The sequence below is a fragment of the Capricornis sumatraensis genome, chromosome 12 (assembly GCF_032405125.1).
Source record: "Capricornis sumatraensis isolate serow.1 chromosome 12, serow.2, whole genome shotgun sequence".
In the NCBI taxonomy this organism is placed as follows: Eukaryota; Metazoa; Chordata; class Mammalia; order Artiodactyla; family Bovidae; genus Capricornis; species Capricornis sumatraensis.
The window spans coordinates 28,072,215-28,094,869 of NC_091080.1; the positions used below are offsets into that span (position 1 = coordinate 28,072,215).

General features: G+C 37.8%; 1 protein-coding gene across 3 annotated transcripts in view; it reads left to right on the top strand.

Moving 5' to 3' along the window:
• The window catches only part of RB1 (RB transcriptional corepressor 1), a 118,926-nt gene that overhangs the window by 10,231 nt on the left and 86,040 nt on the right, over positions 1-22,655 (top strand). For all 3 annotated transcript variants that reach the window (XM_068984304.1, XM_068984302.1, XM_068984303.1), the window contains exons 3-4: positions 15,114-15,229; positions 17,267-17,386. In XM_068984304.1, coding sequence (XP_068840405.1) covers positions 15,114-15,229; positions 17,267-17,386 — 236 coding nt within the window. The remainder of the gene's footprint in view (positions 1-15,113; positions 15,230-17,266; positions 17,387-22,655) is intronic.

The following is a 22,655-nucleotide window of genomic DNA, read 5'->3' on the forward strand; positions in this document are numbered from 1 at the left end:
AATCATGCCTTTGGTATTGTATCATTATCACTGCCATCACACTTCCTGATTTCAAACTATTACACAGCTGTAGTCATCAGAATAGAATGGGATTTAGTATTCAGACAGACACATAGATCAAGAGAAAAGAGAGCCCAGAAATAAACCCCTACACATATATGGTCAGTTAATTTATGACAGAAGAAGCCAAGAATATTCAATAGTGATAAGACCATCTCTTCAGTAAAGGGTTCTGGGAAAACTGGACCACTGTCTCAGACTATAGATAAAAATTAACTCATATTGGATTAAGAGACTTGATAAACATAAGAAGCCAGAAATTCCTAGAAGAAAACATAGGTGCAGGCTCCTTGACTACCGTCTTGGCGATGATTTTTTGACACCCAAAGCAGAGCAAACAAAAGCAAAAATAAACAAGTAGAACTACATCAAAATAAAAAGCTTCTGATAGGAAAGGAAACATTGACAAAATAAAAAGGCAGCCTACCAGTTGGGAGAAAATATTTGCAAAACTTGTATCTAATAAGGAGTTACTATCCAAAATACTTAAAGAACAAACAATCCAGTTTAAAAAAAATGGGCTGAGGGACTGAATAGGTATTTTTCCGTGGAAGACACACAGATGGCTAACAAGTACATGGTGCTTAACCTCTAATCACCAGGGAAATGCACATCAAAACCACAGTAAAATACCACTCCTATCAAAAAGACAAGAAGTAACAAGCGTTGGTGACAATATAGAGAAAAGGGAACGGTACATTGTTGGTAAGAATGTATATTGGTGCGTCCATTGTGAAAAACCGCACCTGGGGAGGAGAGATCACCATGGAGTAGACCTTCACTCAGCAACACGTCACAACCACAACTACATATAGAGCGGTGCTTGGTGAAGCTGATCTGGGAACTAGCCAGATGGCTATCTCACAGCCAAGGCTGTAAAGGAAGAACTACACAAAGGCTGGCAGGAAGGGAGGAGAAGCAGTCGGGTCTGGGCAGGACTTGCACCCGCTAGTGGAGGGCACAGAAGGGGAGGGAGATGGCACAGGCTTGGGGATTTTCCCTGGGGGAGTGAGGGATTTGAGCCACGTATTAGGCAACCTAGCCCACGGGTCCAACACTGGGAAGACGACCCCTTGAGCTGGTTTGGAAACTACTGGGGCTTACCAGAGGGCTCTAAGAAACCAAGTCTCGGCCCTTGAAGGACATGCACAGACTTGCCTCCTCCCGGTCACAGCACAGAGTCAGCAGATGGAAAACTTCTTGGGCCCTGGCCGGCTTACCAGGACCATCCCAGTGTATCCCGCAGCCTGCTCAGGGCTTCTGCTCCAGCGACTCTTGCCCTGGCGCTGCACCCACTGAGGCACGGGGTGCTCCTGAGAGTGTGCACACTAGGAGGGCTGCGAGCCTGCTTGCACCCTGCCCCGACTCTGACCAGTGTGGAGGCAGACATTGCCAGCCTGGGTGTCAGTGTATCCCAGGCGGAGAGTGTTGTCACTTGGTAGGCCGACCTTGCACACACTTGAGGGGGAGTAAAACTAGCTCTAGGGTGGGGCCTGCCATCTCAGGCTTGTGTGTCTCTGCGCGCATCTGGAGGAGAGTGAAACCGGGCCAGTGAGCGCAGGCGCCTGCTCAAGTCCTGACCCGGCCTCTAAGCAAGGCATGCACGCCAGGGGTTGGGGAGGGAGAGAAACCAGCACAGAAGTTCAGCCCCGTGTCCTCAGCCCTGGACGCGCCCCATACCTAGACAGGGTCTCCTGTCAGAAACCCACTTGCCTCAGTACACTTCGTTCCAGCCGCTGGAGCCCCGCCCCCACCCCTTATAGGGTGGAGACTGCCCTTGAGCAGAGAAGCCCCAGTTCGGACTGTAGCTGCTCCAACTTCAGGCCACCAGAATGATGGCTGCCCGCCCAGCCCAGGGGAAGACAGCCTGCGTTCGCTCGCTTGTGATCCAGCAGCTCGCAGACCAGAGCTGGGCACAGGCAAACCGCATTGGGACACCCCCACACGAGGCCATACCTCCAAGACTGGGATAGGTAACTGTCTCACCTAATTTCATGGTGACAGAAGGCTGAACAAAATGAGAAGACTGAGGACTGTATTTCAAATGAAAGGGCAGGAACCCCTGAAAAAAATCTCTGATGAAACGAGGTAAATACCTTACAAAGAATCCAATAGAATGCTAACTGAACTGGGGAAAAGAATAGATGAACACAGAATTTTAACAAGGGATTAGAAAACACATACAAAAAGAACCAGGCAGAGCTAGAAAACAGGATTACTGAAATGAAAAACCCTAGAGAAAATTAACAGCAGGTTAGGTGATACAGAAGAGTGCATAAGGTATCTGATAGAATAATGGAAATCACTTGGTCCCAAGAGCAAAAAGAAAAAAAATTTTTAATGAGTATTGTTTAAGAGACTTTGGGTGCAACATTAGGTGTACTAAAAATCACATTAATAGGGGTCCCAGAAAGAAAAGAGAGGGAGAAAGAGGTAGAAAATTTATCTCATGAAATTATGGCCGAAAACTTCCCAAACAGAGACAGGAAACAGACATCCAGGTGCAGGAAACACAAAGTCACAGACAGTATGAACCCAAGGCATATCATAATTAAAATGGCAACAGTTAAAGAGAATTCAAAAGACAGCAAGGAAAAAATAGTCACATACATTTCTATTATTATAATGTGTCTTCTTTTTCACTCTCTTTTTAAAAGTTAATCTGGCTGTAGGCTTTTTTATTTTATTGATCTTTTTAAAGTATCAGCTTTTGATTTCCTTGGATTTTCTGTTGATTTTCTATTTTCAGTGATTCTTTTGTATTTAGCTGACCTTTTGTATTGAAATGTTTAAATTCCTTTCTTATTTCCTTCTGTGTATATTCTTTGTTTTCTTTGTCATTACCATGGGGATTACATTTAGCATCTTAAAGTTTTATACTCTAATTTGAATTTTTCAAGCTTAACTTCAATAATATAGAAAATTATACTTCATTAGCCCTGTCCACACTCCTTTCAGTTATTGATGTCACAAAAGTATGCCTTTTTATATCAAGAGTCCCAAAACATAAACTAATGATTTTTTAATGCATCACTCTCTTAAATTATATAGAAACAAAATTACTACTACTGTTATTGTAGTAGTAATATCTTTTCTATCTTTTCTTCATCAATTTTTCAGCACTCAACTTTCTTTATAGTCCAACTCTCACATCCATACATGACCACTGGAAAAACCATAGCCTTGACTAGACGGACCTTTGTTGACAAAGTAATGTCTTTACTTTTTAATATGCTATCTAGGTTGGTCATAGGTTTTCTTCCAAGGAGTAAGGGTCTTAATTTCATGGCTGCAGTCACCATCTGCAGTGGTATTGGAGCCCCCAAAAATAAAGTCAGCCACTATTTCCCCATCTATTTATCATGAAGTGATGGGACCAGATGTCATGATCTTAGTTTCCTGAATGTTGAACTGTAAGCCAACTTTTTCACTCTCCTCTTTCACTTTCATCAAGAGGCTCTTTAGTTCTTCTTCACTTTCTGCCATAAGGGTGGTGTCATCTGCATATCTGAGGTTATTGAGATTTCTCCTGGAAATCTTGATTCCAGCTTGTGCTTCTTCCAGCCTAGTGTTTCTCATGATGTACTCTGCATAGAAATTAAATAAGCAGGGTGACAATATACAGCCTTGATGTACTCCTTTTCCTAGTTGGAACCAGTCTGTTGTTCCATGTCCAGTTCTAACTGTTGCTTCCTGATGTGCATAGAGGTTTCTCAAGAGGCAGGTCAGGTGGTCTGGTATTCCCATCTCTCTCAGTATTTCCCACAGTTTATTGTGATCCACACAAAGTCCAAGGCTTTGGCGTAGTTAATAAAGCAGAAATAGATGTTTTTCTGGAACTCTCTTGCTTTTTCAATGATCCAGGAGATGTTGGCAATTTGATCTCTGGTTTTTCTGCCTTTTCTAAAACCAGCTTGAACATCTGGATGTTCACGGTTCACGTATTGCTGAAGCCTGGCTTGGAGAATTTTGAGCATTACTTTACTAGCATGTGAGATGAGTGCAATTGTGTGGTAGTTTGAGCACTCTTTGGCATTGCCTTTCTTTGGGATTGAGATGGATGCCCTTTATTTCTTTTTCTTAGCCGATTGCCCTGGCTAGAACCTCCAATACATTGTTACCTTTTTCCTGAACTTAGTGGGAGAACATTCAGTCTTACTGTTACCTATGATGTGGGCTTTCTGGAGATGCCTTTGTCAGGTTGAGGAACTTCTTTTTTGTTCCAGTTGTGTTGAGTATTTTGTCAAATGGTTTGGGATTTTGTCAAATGATTTTTTTCTGCATCTATTGAGACAACTGTATGTTTTTTCTCCTTGTTAAAATGTATTATATTCTTCTGAGATTTTAAACCAACATTGTGTTTCTAGGAAAAGTTTCACTTGTTTATGGTACGTAATTATTCTTATATATATACATATATTTACATTTTGTTTCCTTGTATTTTGTTCAGCATTTTTATGCATTTGTTCATAAGAGATTTTGATCTCTATTTTCTTTCCTTACAGTGTCTTGTCTGATTTTAGTGTCAGGGTAGTACTGACTGCTGAAGGAGATGGGAAATGTTTCCTTCTCTTCAGCTTTTATGGAGCATTTTGGTTAATTGATGGGCTTCCCTGGTGGCTTAGATGGTAAAGCATCTGTCTGCAGTGCAGGAGACCAGGGTTTGATCCCTGGGTTGGGAAGATCCCCTGGAGAAGGAAATGGCAACCCACTCCAGTACTCTTGCCTAGAAAATCCCATGGACAGAGGAGCCTGGCAGGCTACAGTCCATGGGGTCTTGAAGAGTTGGACACAACTGAGTGACTTCACTTTCACTTGGTGGTGGTGCTCCTGCTAAGTCACTTCAGTCGTGTCTGACTCTTTGCAACCCCCTAGACGGTAGGCCACCAGGCTCCCCTGTCCCTGGGATTCTCCAGACAAGAACACTGGAGTGGGTTGCCATTTCCTTCTCCAATGCATGAAAGTGAAAAGTGAAAGTGAAGTCGCTCAGTCGTGTCCAACTCTTCCTGACCCCATGACTGCAGCCTACCAGGCTCCTCCATCCATAGGATTTTCCAGGCAAGAGTACTGGAGTTGGGTGTCATCGCCTTCTCTGTTCACTTGCTGAATTGATACTAATTCTGCTTTAGATGTTTGAATTCATCAATGAAACCAGCTGAGCCTGGACTTTTCTCTGTGGAGAGGTTTTACAATTACTAGCCTAGTCTCGTAACTTTGTTACAGATCTTTTCAAATTGTCAGTTTCTTTTTGTGTTGGTTTGGTCATCTCTGTCTTTTTAGAAGTTTGTCCATTTAATCTAAATTATCTGATTTGTCAGCAGGCAGTGGCTTATAGCATTCCTGTTATGATTCTTTTTAAAATTTCTATAAGGTTGGTCTTAATATCCTTATGTCATTTCTAATTTTAACTAATTTGAATCTTTTTTCTTGATCAATCTTTTTATCAAAAAACCAATTTTTGGTTTTGTTGATTTTTCTCTACTTTTATACTCTCTAAATTTAATCAAACCATTTCTTCCCTCTTCACCATTTAGTGTCTTAAACTTAATATATATGTCAGATAGCATTATTAAAGTTCATCATGAGCTTTCATCATGAACTACTCAGATATATCTAACATGTAATTATAGATAATTGTTATAATAATATATAATTTGACTGCTATTTTTACTGCAGCATATATTGTTTTTTCTGAGGACCCATGGAAGGAATTTTACTCTCATCTCTGAATGAAGACTAGCTAGGCTTCTTCTGAGAAGAAATTTTATTTTATTTTGTGGTCATTATGACTCTTGTAACTGTTAACAGATTTGAATGCAAACTTTCAAGGCATAGCGTGTAGTTTTTCTCACCAACATCTTTCTTGTCATTTTTTTCCACTTTTCTATATTTCCCTTTCAGTATTTCAAAGAAATATATATTTCTATATGAACATGCATATATAAATGTATATTTATATATAAACACGCATATATATTCGAAACTCATAGTATTAAAGTGAGAAGTGAATATCCATTGCTCTCTTTGTATTCCCACCTTTGTAGAAATAACCACTGATAAATTTTTATTCATTCTGCCCCTCTAACCCTTCCTCATTTCCCCCTTCACACACACACACACACACACACACACACACACACACACACACAGGATTTTTTTTTTTTCCACTGAGGTTTTATTATTTATTTATACTTTTTAACCAATTTAAGTAATTATTGATGCTTTTGGAATAGGCAATAGATTCAGATGGTTTAAGATTCAAAAGAAATAAAAATGTAAGCAATGAAAACCTCTCTCATTCTTTCCCCTAAGTTACCCACTTCTCCTCCATAGGCAGCTAATAAAAGTTTCTAGTTTTTGTGTTTTTCTGTACCTTGCTTTTTTCATGTAGTGAAGAGTACCTCTCCTTCTGTGTTTAGCTTAATCTTTTTAGCGGATGTATTTTCCATTGTATGGACGTGTAATTTATTTATATATTCCCCTATTAACAAACATTTAGTTTATTTTTGAACATTTGATACTACAAACTGCTGCAGTGAATAGCTTTATATATACATTTAGTGCACAAATAAGAGTACTTTTGTAATGTTGGTTCCTAGAAGTGAAACCACTGGGTCAGAAGACAGTTCACATTTACAAAATTTAATAGATTATGTCTTTGCTCATAGGATAGTATCTTGCTGATATCTCACTTTTCCAATAAGGCCTAGCACTGTTTAATACTATGCTCTGCCCTAGTTCTCCCTTAGATTTTCTCTTCACTTTACCCTGCTTTTTGTTTTTAATTGAAGTTTACAGTGTTGTATTGGTTTCTGGTGTACAGTAAAGTGATTCAGTTCTGTGTGTGTGTATTCTTTTTCAAATTCTTTTCCATTATGGGTTATAACAAGATATTGAATATCTTGTTTCTCCCAAGCTCTTTCCCTTTTGGTAACCCATAAGTTTGTTTGCTATGTCTGTGAGTCTTGTTCTGTTTTGTCTGTGAGTTCATTTGTATCGGTTTTTAGATTCCACACGTAAGTGATATTATATGAGATTTGTCTTTGACTTAACTTTGTATGATTAGGTCCGTCCATGTTGCTGCAAATGGCATTAATGATTTCCTTCTCTTATATGGCTGAGTGACATTTAGTTGGTTATATATACACCACATCTTCTTTATTCATTCACCTCTCTTTATTCTGCATGTTAGAAGTAGATACCAGAAGAATGGTAGCTACCAGAAGAATATATCACATTCTATATAGCACCTTTTCCCCTTAGGATTGAAATGACTGTGGAGAGTTACAGGCTTCCAGGTTTGCTAGGGTATCTTCAACGTCAGTTTAATAGGACCATTTGTTTTTCTGTACTTTAAATATCTTTATGCCCTATATAATTTAGATACAACAGGTGTTGTTTCGAAAGAAGTGATTATAAATACTCTCTCAGTGAATCAGTTTTTTTCCTTATGTACATTATAATTTTAAAGGCCTGATATTCATAATTATTGATGTTCAGATTGGTAATTATTTCTATCACATGTTCAGCTATAAACAAGTAGTCAAGTTTATATGAGACCTAGATATTTAGGAGAGTTTTGAAGTGAGTTATTTTGTCAAAAATGCCTGTCCCTTTTCTGTTTTACCTCTTTTCAGTATGTGCCTTGATTTTTCTCATTCTGCAAACCATTTTTAAGATAAGTTGAATCAGATTTATATTGCAGTCAGAAACCACCAAACTTTTCCCCACCTTAGATCTCTTTTAGAAAGTGTACCAAACTTTATTAAATAATAATTTTTCCTAATTTTATTCAAGCCTGACAGCCCTTGCTTTTTATCAGTATAAAGGTAAATTGTGTTACCTTGCTGCATTGAATTCTAGCAAAAGTGAAACACTTGCTAATTTAGTTACTGAGGCATTATTGAAAGTAAACATATGGGTTCACTTAAGTTTTTAAAAATTTAAGCAAATTTGCCAAAGATTATCATTTTATGGTTTGAACCCTAGAGACTCCCAGACCACAGGACTTCAGTGATCAATGATCTCTTTCATTTTCCCTTCCAACTAAGATTCTTTTATTCTAATGCCAACTCATTTATTCAGTAGTTATGTTTTCATTTTTTTCAAATGATATTGGTGGAATGAATGGACATGCTAACTTTGAAAAATACCATTTATACACATAATTAAATCTGAGTTGTAGTAATTGACTTCCTCACTGTTTTTCGTCTTTGTTTCTAAGAGGGGTGGACATCAGTTAATGAGTAGTTGTCTTAATATGGTGGCTGTTTTCACTGCTCTATGGCTCTATCTTCTTGGGTGGACCATTTTTTGGGCCTTTGACTCAGTAAAGCAGAGAGCTTGACTAGAAACTAAATTCCAGGTCAGTTGTGTATTACAAGTTTAGGAAGTGAAGACTGTAATTCATTTCTTTGTGTGAATTAATCCTGCTGATCCTCAGTAGCTGATCAATGTGTGATCAGGAGATGAAGAAATTGTGGTAGGACCAATATTCTCACCTTAAAACTTTTTACTAGGGGGAAAAATGAGAAAGTCAAAAAGTCAAAAGTCATTCTATCCTATGCTGGGTTATGACTATTGATGCTGCTTTTTAAAAATATATACATTTAATGTTAAATTAGTGCTGGCCATTGTACTAGGTTCTTGGGGGTTCAGCAGTGTACTTAGTGTGATTATGCCTTCAAAATCTTACAAACTAGTTGAGATAGGGACAATTGAACAATCTAGTAAACTGAACTTGAGTTTAGTTAGGTGCTTAAATAGTCCTAACCACTGAATTCTGTAGAAGTTCTTAGCTCCAAGTACTCATCTCTTGGGCAGAAGACTAGAGGAATCTGAATTTGCCAAGAACATATTTTTCTGGGAGTAGAGTCAACTCTTTCCCCACAAAGGCATTGTGTAACTGGATGGCTAATTCAGTTGGTGTTTACCTCTGCATGTTGAATCAAAAACATGATCGAGCACAAGTGAAGTTCGCTTTTGTATTCTTCTTGGCTGTTCTACTCTTGCCTTCTGATTCTTGTGAGCACATCAAGAATTTCGTTAGCACTCACTGCTGTCAGCTGATATTATGCAAGCGAGAGGGAGGATTTTCTGGCATATTAGCATGTTATTTCTTTAGTTCTTACATATAACCCTGGTAAGGAAATCCAGGAGGGGAAGATATAAAGGCAGGTCTTAGCCTCTCTACTTCTGTAATACATTTAACTTGTAACTTTATTGCTAATCACTCATTACAGTCTCATGAATCTGGTGTAAGGATGTATCCTTTTGACCCTGAGATAAAGAGTGTGTTTACTATGGCTTATTTCCATCATTTTCATGGTTGATATATTAAAAAGTAAAGATAAGAGAGAGTAGTGTTTTTAACTTTTAAAATTTCAGGTTAAATTCCTGCTAGTTATGTTAACCTACTTTTCAGTAAGATAACCTACTTTTCAGATGTCTCTAAGATGATTTATGTTACCACTTGGGGGAGCTCTTTTATAAGTTAGTGCATCGTAAAAGAGCAAGTGTTGGATTGGCCAGAAACTTTGTTCGGTATTTTCCATAAACTATCATGGGGAAAAAGACTCAACAAACATTTTGGTTAACCCAGTAGAAGTCATATCACTAACTCAGGGTTACCAGTTGGGTGGTTTAAGTAAACTAAACTAAATGATAGCTTAAATGAGTAGTCTCTTAAGTGTTGATTATAGATTTTCATTTAAACCGTAGTATATGTAATTAAAGTTTTACTATTTTAAAAAAGATTTTTCTCAAGAATATTCATAATTTTTCCTCTCACCTGTTTTATATAACTTTAGTACTTTTTAATTGACTTGCTTTCCCCTCTATTTTATAATTGTAGGTAATTTAGAAAATATACCTAGGATTAATGAAAACCATTTGTAATCCTACCACCTAGAGATAATAGTTAACATTTTGATATATTTTTGCCTATCCTTTCTTTTAAAATTTTTCAACAAATTGGAGTCAAAATAAACACAGAATTTTGTATTCTGATGTTTTTTTTCTTTTAATGTGTCTGTTTTTTTTTCCATGTCCTTACAATCTTTGAAATGTTTTCTAAGAGTCTTATGTAGCTCCTGATACAGCTCTATCATAATTTATTTAACTGTTCTATTTAAAGATATTTAAATGTTTCCCACTATTTTTGCTGTTGTAAGTAATTCTTTGAACATTTATTATACTAAATCTTAGTAATTATTTTCATTGGATAAATTCATAGAGATAAAACTGAACTCTTAAGGCTCTTGATGCAAATTAGCAAAATGTCCTTCAATTAACACTCTTCTGAGGTTCTTATATTCAAAATATGTTTATTGAAAATTACTGTCTTTTTCTTTTGCAAAATGCTTTTTCTTATCCTTTCCTCATTTTTTTCCTTCTTTCATTTATTTTTTTGTGATTCTTTTGGCTGAGTAAAACTTGCTTTTCCTCTGTTTTAATGGTTTCAAAGGTGCTATTCCTAGGCCATTACATAATTCTCAACAAAATTTTTGAGGAAACAATTCAGTTACAAATTTTGGGTTGTAATTGCCTTTGGAAAATAGGGCCTATATCTTGAGACAGCAGTGAGGGCCGGAAAGCAGGATAAGTCACGTGAAACATCTTTATGGAGGAGTTGGGGCTGCTGTAGAAGTGGATGAAGCTACAGACGGCAGAAGGAAAAAGAAGGTGGTGGGGAAAAGTCTTTGGAATTAGGAAACTCGGAAGAAGTTGATAGAGATAAAAAAGAGAATGAGGATGTTAACTGTGTTTGAAAAGCTAAGGAGGAAAGTTTCATTACAGTGGTGTCAGATGTTGTATAGAGGTCTTTGTAGATGAAACCAAAGAAAAGTCTATATTCAGTTTAGAGAGAGATCTCTCGAGACTTAGACAATAGCCTCAGTAGAATAGCGCTTATATAGTAGAAGTATGTGTTCAGTGGATGCAGTAGGTGTGTACTGGGAGAGTGTATCTGGTGAGTGTGTGTGTGAATAGTGAGAGATGTGTATGTGTGGTTCATGTGGTTCTAACAGTAGCTTGATAAAGTCCAGGGATAGAAGGATAGCTTTTTTTAAATTTTTTAAGTGATGTAAGCTTGTTTGTGGGGCTTCCCTGGTAGCTTGACTGGTAAAGAATCTGACTGCAATGCAGGAGACCTCGGTTCAATTCCTGGGTCGGAAAGATCCCTGGGGAAGGGATAGGCTAGCCACTCCAGTATTCTTGGGTTTCCCTGGTGGCTCAGATGGTAAAGAATCTGCCTGCAATGCAGGAGCGACCTGGGTTGGGAAGATCCCCTGGAGGAGGGCATGGCAACCCACTCCAGTATTCTTGCTTGCAGAATTCCCATGGACAGAGGAGGCTGGCGGGCTACAGTCCATGGGATCCCAAAGAGTCGGACACAACTGAGTGACCTAGCACAGCACAGCACAAGCTTGTTTGTAGCTAAACAGAAGCACGTGTTTAGAAAGAACTGTAAGATAAATTATGTAAGACAAACTAGGTCTTGAAGGAGGTGATCCAAAGTGGGAAGAAGTGAGGGAGTACATTTACTGATTTAAGAGTGGAGGAGGATGTTCATTTGTCAAAGTCAGAAGAGAAGAGGGACCTGAAGCTAGATGCAGGGACATTGGGAGTACATGGTAATTAGAAATTATTTGATGTGGAGAAACATATTGAGGCCTTTGGAATTGTGATTTTCTAACCTTCTCAACAAAATAGAAATGAAGAGTACAAAACTTTTAGTGGGGTGGTGATATTAAGGATTTCAGTAGTGAAAATGTTAGGAAATCAATGTAGAAATGTAGTAAGGAAATATTCTTAAATAAAGGGAAGAAGACTAATTTGAGTGTTAGGAAACTTGGGTTTTATAGGCCTGTGGCATTGATAGGCTGCGTTGGGCAAGTCTTCACGCTCTAATCTTCAATTTCTTAATCTGCACAATGAGAACTGAATCAAATGTCGTTTTACAGATTTAAAAGTCTTGAATCAAACTGAACTAAAAAAAGAAGAAAACATAGCTGTAGTAATCAAGTCATTGTAGTATTGGTGGAAAGAAAGACAACTGGGTCAGTGGAACAGGACAGAGAATCAGAAAATAGAATTCACACATATGTGTCAGTGTTTGCACACAGAGGTGCTAAGGTAGTTCAATGGAGAAAAGAGTTCCTCTCAACAAATGATACTGGAGCAATTCGACATCCATATGCAAAAAATGAACTTTAGTCCCTATGTTGCACCAATCATAAAAATTAATTCAAATGAAGCATAGATATAAACTTCCAGAAGATGACCAAGGAGAAAATCTTTGTGACCTTGGATTAAACAAAGATTTCATGGATAGTACCAGCAAGGGCATGATCTATAAAACAAAATAATAAATTGAGCTCCATCAAAATTAAAAACTTATGCCCTTTGAAATATGCTATTTAAGAAAATGGAAAGCTACAGATCAGTTGAAGATTTTTGCAAAACACATACCTGTTAAGGAATTTGAATCCAGAATGTTTAAGTGACTCTTAACAACTTTATAAGACAAACAACTGAATAGAAAATTGACAAAAGAAGAGATCCAGATGCTAAGTGAGATTTGAAAAAGTACTCAGTGTTATTAGTCCTTGGGAAAATGTGCCGCTACACACCTACTAGGATGACTGGAAAACAAACAGAAACTAAGTGCTGGTGAGGATGTGAAGAAACGTGAACTCTCATTTGTAGCTGGCGGGGGCGCAAAGCATTACAGCCACCTGGGAAAACAGTTTACCAGTTTCTTACAAACTTAAGCTTACATTTAATATAGAACTTAGCTTTCCCCAGTGAGGCATTCACCCGAGGTAGATGAAAATACGCATCCACTTAAAGATCTGTAGGTGAATATTTAAGGCTCAAGGTTAACAGCCTTATTCATAGCAGTGTATCCAGCTATTGGAATAGATAAACAAAGTGTGGTATATTCATACAATGGAGTGCTACTCAACAAATAAAAGGGATAAATACTAATAGGTACAACAATATGGATGACTTCTCAGAAGCATTATGCCAAGTGAAAGAAGCCAGACAAAAAAGGCTACAGCCTATATAATTCCATTTGTATGACATTCAAGAGAAGGAATTGAAATCAGATCAGTGATTGCCAGGGACTAGAAGTCAATACAAATGATTTCTTACACACAAAACTCCAGTAGTCCTCAGCATTCCCAGGGATGAATATTTTTGGTGTGGAGAAGATTGGGTTGTGGACAGTTTCTGAGACAGATATGATGTAGAGGAATGAGTGCTAGATTCGCTGATAATAGTGCTGCTGCTGTTTATTACTGAGTGAGTATAACGCCTGGCCCTGTGCCGATTACTTAAGAGCATCCTCACTGTTAGATTTCATAGTGACCCAGATAGGATACTATTATCATTTCTAGTTTAGTAAAAACTGAGGTTTAATTAGATTTAATCAGTTGCTTGCTGCTGCTGCTGAGTCGCTTCAGTCGTTTCTGACTCTCTGCGACCCCAGAGATGGCAGCCCACCAGGCTCCCCCGTCCCTGGGATTCTCCAGGCAAGAACACTGGAGTGGGTTGCCATTTCCTTCTCCAATGCATGAAAGTGAAAAGTGAAAGTGAAGTCGCTCAGTCGTGTCTGACTCCTAGCAACTCCATGGACTGTAGCCTACCAGGCTTCTCCGTCCATGGGATTCTCCAGGCAAGAGTACTGGAGTGGGTTGCCATTGCCTTCTCCGAATCAGTTGCTTACCGTTATACAACTAGAGTATGTGTTCAAAGTCTTGAATGTTTGACACAAAAATTCATGTTTTTAACTTAAATAGAAGTGTAACTCCCGGGGAGACAGGGAATTTTTTTGTTTGTTCTGTTTTCATCACTGTATCCCCAAAGTGACAAAACTGTGTTAGTTGCATAACGATCATTTCTTTAAAAATTATTCAGTTCAGTTCAGTCACTCAGTTGTGTCTGACCCCATGAACCACAGCATGCCAGACCTCTCTGTCCATCACCAACTCCTGGAGTTTACCCAAACTCATGTCTGTTGAGTCAGTGATCTAAAATATTAGATACGTCAAATTTTAGAAGATACTAAAAAAACAAATTGGAAGAGATAAAACTGTATGAAGATAAAGATATGATTTTTAAAATTAAGGAAAAGTTTAGAGTTGGATAGTGATAAGCTTTGTATTATCCCTAAAATTTGATAATCTAGAATAATTCTTTTTCCTAAAACTTTTATATAATTGAGATTTCAAAACAATATAAAATTGCATCATATACTTTTCAGCCCCATTGTACTCTACAATTAAGAGAAAGCAAGTAGTTCCAGCTGTTTGATAGAACATTAGATAATTTGTTATTTCTTTTGTTTTCAATTTAATATAATCCAGTTTTACCTATAAAACACATAATTTAAATAAAGATACATTTTTAGGGGAAAAAGTATTCTAATGATAACGAAAAAATATTCTAATGATAATGATAGCTGTCATTCACTGAGTACAAATTAAATGCTAGGCATTGTGTTAAGGGCTTTATATAAAGTCTCATTTAGTTCTGACAAAGTGAGGTAAGTATTATTATTTCCATTTTACAAGGAAGGCAGTTAGAGCACTGAGAGATATAAATTTCATAAGGTTAAAAAATACTTGAATCAACAGATTGGTAAAAGAACAAGTGAATTAGAGCAAAAGGAGGATAATCAAGTGAGAAACTGGGCTTTTTTAAAAAAACAATTTATGTTATGAAGTAAAATCTTTCACCTTGGCTTGGATGATGTTATGTTATTGAGAACTGAAAATGTTTACCTCAGAGAACTGACTGGCTTCTAGATTGCTTATAGAAAGTTGTAGTTTAACTTTTTGACCTATCTGGTAATTTTTTTGCTTTACAATATAAAATTTAGTTACTAATTTTGTAACTAGTTTGTACTAGCCTAGAATTAAATACTCTCATAAAGACTTAGGAACAAATTTATTTTGTTATGTTCAATAAGAAAAAAGTTGCTTACTATTTTGTGTGTAAATGATTTAACAAATTACTTGAAACTTTTTGTTTTGTTTTGTTTGCAGGAAGGTTATGTTCAAAAGAAAAAGGAACTGTGGGGAATCTGTATCTTTATTGCAGCAGTTGACTTAGATGAGATGCCATTCACTTTCACTGAGCTACAGAAAAATATTGAAACCAGGTAAAATTTCTTGCATTAATATAGGCCTCTGCCATTAAAAAAAAAAAAAAAAAGTATTCCTGAACTATCATTTTAATAGACTTCAGGGAATTGGTGGGAAATGCCAAAATTAACTAAAACATGGAGAACTAGTGAACTCTCCTACTCTGCTGGGGCCCCTAATGTCTTTATGCTGCACTTTCTTTAAAATGTAGCAGTCTGTGTCTGGGAAAATCTTCATTGTATCTCTCACTGTGTTAACTTTCTTAATTGTAGCTGTTGATAAAGTGGACAAAATAGGCAGATTTATTAAATAGGCTTATTATATATTAAAACCTTTGTAAAAGTAGTGTGAGCCCATCTTCAAGGAATTTAATTGATTTATTAAAGTTTAAGACTTTTAATATAATAGATATTGTAATTGTATATGTTTTGAGACTGTGTATTCAGTTAAGTATCTATTATAATACTTGCCCCTGTAACTACTTAATGTCTGTATTGAGTTTATAAGCCTAATGAGAGTTTACTAATTGTTTCCAACAACTCAAGAGAAGCCTTCTGGTCATTTCTTCTAGTCATTTCTTTTGCAGTATGTTTACAATATCTAACAGTAAATAATTTGCCAAAAAGATAGTAGTATGTTTCTTCTTGGATAAAGCCATCTAGAGTTAAACATAATTGGTGTTTTGTGTAAATGAGATAAATATTTCACATTTTAGTAATTTTCTTACTACCTCTAAATAAAATGTGGAAACAAAGACCTTCTATGTACATATTTAACTGATTAAATTAGAAGTTGTTTACCTCTCAGAGATTTCAAAGTTTAACTTTATTAAATAAAATCACTAAACCAAAATAGGTTTTATATAGCCAAAAACAATCTGAATATAGAGGTAAATTTTTACATCAGCAAATGTTTTAGTGACCTCAGAGGATTGGAAAGAGAATCAATATTTGGATTAAGATAGACTGGGTATATTTTACAAGATATATGACTTGAAATAGATTGCTTATCCTTATTAAGTCTCGGGTTCCTTTCCTTTCCTGTGAAATAAAAATTATTAGTGTTAGTTGCTCAGTCATGTTGTACTCTTTGCGACCCCATGGACTGTAGGCCTGCCAAGCTCCTCTGTCCATGGGATTTCCCAGGTAAGAACACTGGAGTGGATTGCCATTCCTTTCTCCAGGGAATCTTCCCAATCCAGGAATCAAACCCAGGTCTCCTGGATTGTAGGCAAATTCTTTAGCATCTGAGCTCCCAGCTATTTCCTTTTTCCTTCCCCTAAAACCATTGGTGGGGTACAGAGAGAAGGTGTGTGCATCTGTGGTGATGGAGAGCCATGGCTCCCTGAGAAGGGTGTTAGAGCCAAAGTGAGATGAGGAGGTCATCCCCCAAGGGTGTGAGGGGCTTCCTGACACGGGCTGCTTGGTGTGCAAGGGCAGACCAAGCAGGTGTGTGGAGAGCTGGTGTAGGGAGTCACAGCACATGTGAGGTAAGAGCTGTCTGGGATGAGCGGTCAGATGCCTATACGGAGGGGTGAGGGCAGTTCAGGGTGGCAGAGTCAGTCCAAGCAGGAGAGGAGGGTGCCAACTTGGAGGAGTTGGTAGCTTGGTCATTACAGGGGGATTGATTAAATGAGTGAGTTAGAGATAGGTGGATCCCAGGTTTCTCACTGTCAAAGGAGAGTTATAATATGTAAAGGAAAACATTGGAACAAAACAGGTAGTTTTTGTGTTGGATAAATGGATGTGAACTTAGGATTTTTAAAACATATAGCTAGATATAGAACTAAATATTTGTATGTCTGTAATAACCCTTATTTTTTCTGTGTTCTTGGCTTAGGTGTATAGATACAAGGATATGGGTTGAAGACTAGTTGATTTCTTTTTTTCCCTTTAAATTCTAGTAAAATGCAAAAACTAATTCCTTCCAAAGGGTATAATAGTGATTTGTTATAGAGCTAACAGGCCTTTTGAATTGAAATGTCTGTGCTTTGAAAATGAAAAAATGAATTTCTAAAACTGTGGATTCACTTTTTTCTATTCTTTACCTTGCAGTGTCTATAAATTCTTTGATTTACTAAAAGAAATCGATACTAGCACCAAAGTTGATAATGCTATGTCAAGACTGTTGAAGAAGTATAATGTGTTATGTGCACTCTACAGCAAATTAGAAAGGTAAAGTAAAAATTTTATTAGGATTGCACCCTGCTTTTTCATGTCACTGTTCATATTAGATTCCATCTGGGAACTGTTACATACTTAGTAAAGTTGTTATGTATTGCAGCTTAGATTTGTTCCCTTAATAGTCTTGACTTTCTTATTTGTCCAGTCATATACATTCTGAATGTTTCTTCCAAAATTATTTGTTTTATTCATGTTTTACTTGTTTTAATGAACTTCGTTTCCACTTTAGCCTTCTCTGCCAGAAGACTTGTAGTTCTGAATGGAAGAGTCATCTAAATTTAAGATTCTTCCTAGCGGTGACCTTACTCCAGAGAGAATGAAGAGATGGAGCCAAAGCAAAAACAACACCCAGTTGTGGATGTGACTGGTGATGGAAGCAAGGTCTGATGCTGTAAAGAGCAATATTGCATAGGAACCTGGAATGTTAGCTCCATGAATCAGTGCAAATTGGAAGTGATCAAACACGAGATGGCAAGAGTGAACGTCGACATTTTAGGAATCAGGGAACTAAAATTGACTGGAATGGGTGAATTTAGCTCAGATGACCATTATATCTACTCCTGTGGGCCAAGAATCCCTTAGAAGAAATGAGTAGTCAACCAAAGAGTCAACCATCATAGTCAGCCAAAGAGTCTGAAATGCAGTACTTGCATGCAATTTCAAAACTGACACAATGATCTCTGTTCGTTTCCAAGGCAAACCATTCAGTATTATGGTAATCCACATCTGTGTCCTGACCAGTAATGCTGAAGAATCTGAAGTTGAACGGTTCTATGGAGACCTATAAGACCTTCTAGAACTAACACCCAATAAAGATGTCCTTTTCATTATAGGGGACTGGAATGCAAAAGTAGGAAGTTAAGAAACACCTGGAGTAACAGGCAAATTTGGCCTTGGAGTACAGAATGAAGCAGGGCAAAGACTAATAGAGTCCTGCCAAGAGAATGCACTGGTCATAGCAAACACCCTCTTCCAACAACACAAGAGAAGACTCTACACGTGGACATCACCAGATGGTCAACACTGAAATCAAATTGATTATATTCTCTGCAGCCAAAGATGGAGAAGCTCTATACAGTCAGCAAAAGCAAGACTGGGAGCTGACTGTGGCTCAGATCACAAACTCCTTATTGCCAAATGCAAACTTAAATTGAAGAAAGTAGGGAAAACCACTGGACCATTCAGGTATGGCCTAAATCAAATCCCTTATGATTATACACTGGACATGAGAAATAGATTTAAGGGACTAGATCTGATAGAGTGTCTGATGCACTATGGACGGAGGTTCATGACGCTGTATAGGAGACAGGGAGCAAGACCATCCCCAAGAAAAAGAAATACAAAAAAAGCAAAATGGCTGTCTGAGGAGGCCTTACAAATAGCTGTGAAAAGAAGAGAAGTGAAAAGCAAAGGAGAAAAGGAAAGATATACCCATTTGAATGCAGAGTTCCAAAGAATAGCAAGGAGAGATAAGAAAGCCTTCCTCAGTGATTAGTGCAAAGAAATAGTGGAAAACAATAGAATGGGAAAGACTAGACATCTCTTCAAGAAAATTAAAGATACCAAGGGAACATTTCATGCAAAGATGGGCTCAATAAAGGACAGAAATGGTATGGACCTAACAGAAGCAGAAGATATTAAGAAGAGATGGCAAGAATACACAGAAGAACTGTACAAAAAAGATATTGACAACCCAGATAATCATGATGGTGTGATCACTCACCATCACTTAGAGCCAGACATTCTGGAATGTGAAGTCAAGTGGGCCTTAGGAAGCATCACTATGAACAAAGCTAGTAGAGGTGATGGAATTCTAGTTGAGCTGTTTCAAATCCTAAGATGATGATGCTGTGAAAGAGCTTCACTCAATATGCCAGCAAATTTGGAAAGCTCAGCAGTGGCCACAGGACTGGAAACGGTCAGTTTTTGTTCTAATCCCAAAGAAAACTACTGCACAATTGCACTCATCTCACATGCTAGTAAAGTAATGCTCAAAATTCTCCAAGCCAGGCTTCAGCAATACGTGAACCGTGAACTTCCTGATGTTCAAGCTAGTTTTGGAAAAGGCAGAGGAACCAGAGGTCAAATTGCCAACATCCGCTGGATCATAGAAAAAGCAAGAGAGTTCCAGAAAAACATCTATTTCTGCTTTATTGACTATGCCAAAGCCTTTGACTATGTGGATCACAACAAACTGTGGAAAATGGTTCAAGAGGTGGGAATACCAGACCACCTGATCTGCCTCTTGAGAAATCTGTATGCAGGTCAGGAAGCAACAGTGAGAACTGGACGTGGAACAACAGACTGGTTCCAAATTGGGAAAGGAGTACGTCAGGCTGTATATTGTCACCCTGCTTATTTAACTTACATGCAGAGTACATCATGAGAAACGCTGGGCTGGATGAAGCACAAACTGGAGTCAAGATTGCTGGGAGAAATCTCAATAACCTCAGATATGCAGATGACACCACCCCTATGGCAGAAAGCAAAGAAGAGCTAAAGAGCCTCTTGATGAAAGTGAAAGAGGAGAGTGAAAAAGTTGGCTTAAAGCTCAACATTCAGAAAACTAAGATCATGGCATACGGTCCCATCACTTCATGGGAAATAGATGGGGAAACAGTGGAAATAGTAGCAGACTTTATTGTTTTGGGCTCCAAAATCACTGCAGATGGTGACTGTAGCCATGAAATTAAAAGACGCTTGCTCCTTCGAAGGAAAGTTATGACCAACATAGACAACATATTCAAAAGCAGAGACATTACTTTGCCAACAAAGGTCCATCTAGTCAAGGCCCTGGTTTTTCCAGTGGTCGTGTATGGGTGTGAGAGTTGGACTGTAATGAAAGCTGAGCACCGGAGAATTGATGCTTTTGACTTGTGGTGTTCGAGAAGACTCTTGAGAGTCCCTTGGACTGCAAGGAGATCCAACCAGTCCATCCTAAAGGAGATCCGTCCTGGGTGTTCATTGGAAGGACTGATGTTGAAGCTGAAACTCCAGTACTTTGGCCACCTGATGTGAAGAGCTGACTCATTTGAAAAGACCCTGATGCTGGGAGAGATTGAAGGCGAGAGCAGAAAGGGATGACAGAGGATGAGATGATTGGGTGGCATCACCGACTCAATGGACATGAATTTGAGTAAACTCCATGAGTTGGTGATGGACAGGGAGGCCTGGCATGCTGCAGTCCATGGGGTCACGAAGAGTCGGACACAACTGAGCAACTGAATTGAACTGAACTGAGTGGTGACCTTACTGCCAAGTTATGACTTGTATATTAATGGTGGTTTAGAGGAAGTAGTTTTTTTGGTGGAATATCCTTTAAGAAACTTTAGGCTATCAGCTGTTTTAGCACATATAAATTAAGAAACTACACAGGCATTAATGAAATGACTATTGGTGACCGCTATGTGTTAGATGCTCGTAATATGAAATCATATAACTGTGATCATCAAGAAGTTTACAGTAAATAAGTAAATTATATATTTTAATAAAATTACATGCAGTAATTGTTTGATGTCCTATTGTAGAGGGTTGTTTGTAAGAAGCAGAAATTATGTAGTGGGTAACAATACTGTGTATTTTTAAGGTAATAAGAAGAATTATGGGGTGAAAAAACTGTAGAAGAAGGCAGTGTCTGAGTAGAGTTAAAGGATAATTAGAAACTCACCAAGCAAAATATGTGGAGACTGGGACTGAGCATCCTAGGCAGAGTGATCAGCATGTGTACAAAGCCAAAGCAGTACCATAAAGTACTTTGGATATCACTAATGGCTAAAAGGTAGGAGGGGATGAGATTGATAGTGAGCTTGAACTTTGCCCAGAAGGTGATGGAGTCATTGATTTTAAGCCAGCAAGTGACAGAGTCTGATTTGGTCTGTAAAAGATCACTCAGGCCTTTGTTAAAGGGATTTGGAATTCTTATTGACTAGTTTATGAGATAATTTAATGTTTATTCGTCTTGAAGTGAATCAGGACTTTTTTTCCCCCTATCTTATGTGTACCTTCTTCTGAAGAACTGTTGGGAAAATTAGCTGTGATACCAAAAGTGAAAGTCACTCAGTTTTGTCTGACTCATGGACACATGGAGAAATAAACAGGCCTGCCAAAGCCTGTTTATTTCTGGGTTCACTATATGTATGTATATGGCAGTGTGCTGTAGTGATTAGGATAAGTTTTAAAAAGCTAAACAGATCTAGATATGAATATTAATTTTATCATTTACTGACTTTGTAAGCTAGAGAAAGATACTTAACATCTTTAAACCTCAATTTCAATCTGTAAGATAGAGCTAATAATGCTCTCCTTGCAGAGTAATTGTAACAATTAAGTAAGACAGTATTATTCGTTACTTCACCTCCTAGCACATACTAAATGCTTAATAAACAGTAGCTTTTAAAGCTATTACTAACTATATTAGTGCTGTTACATAGAAATGTAAAAATGCAAGCCGTATATTTTAAATAGTAGCTGCATGACAAGTATAAACAAGTGAAATTAATTTTAGTGTTTTATTTAACTCATATATCCCAAAACATCAAATTTTGACATGCATCATCCATCCATAACTTGTGTACAGGTGTTTATGGCTGTGTTATTTGTATTAGCCGAAAAATGGAAACACCCCAAATATTCATCAGCTGACAAAAGGGTAAACAAAATGTGAACTATCCATACGGTTAGAGGGCTTCCCTGGCGGCTCAGATGGTAAAGAATTTGCCTGCAACGTAGGAGACCTGGATTCGATCCTTGGGCTGGGAAGATCTCCTGGAGAAGGAAATGGCAATTCACTCCAGTACTCTTGCCTGGAGGAGCCTGTTAGGCTACAGTCCTTGGCATTGCAAAGAGTCAGACACAACTGAGCAACTGACACACACATCCATATGGTAGAATACTCCTCAGCCATAAAAGGGAATAAAGTACTGATATATACTACAGTGTGGATGAACCTTGAAAACATCAAGCTAAGTGAAAGATACCAGATACAAAAGGCCACATACTTTTATTATATGATATGTCCAGGACAGGCATATCTATGACATGGAAGGCACTATTTCAGTGACGTCTTCTCTCCCAGTATGTTACCTCTGATTTGCTCCTCAGTGTAGCCTTGGACAGGTGCACAGTCACTGAGCTGACAGCGGTTTTTTTCTCTTTAACCATCTTTCCCCCTGTTGTTAAGCTAACTGCCCCTGTTAATATCACACTTAATTGTTACCTCTCATTTATTGCTGATTACTTTCTTGTTTTTGACAACGTTCTG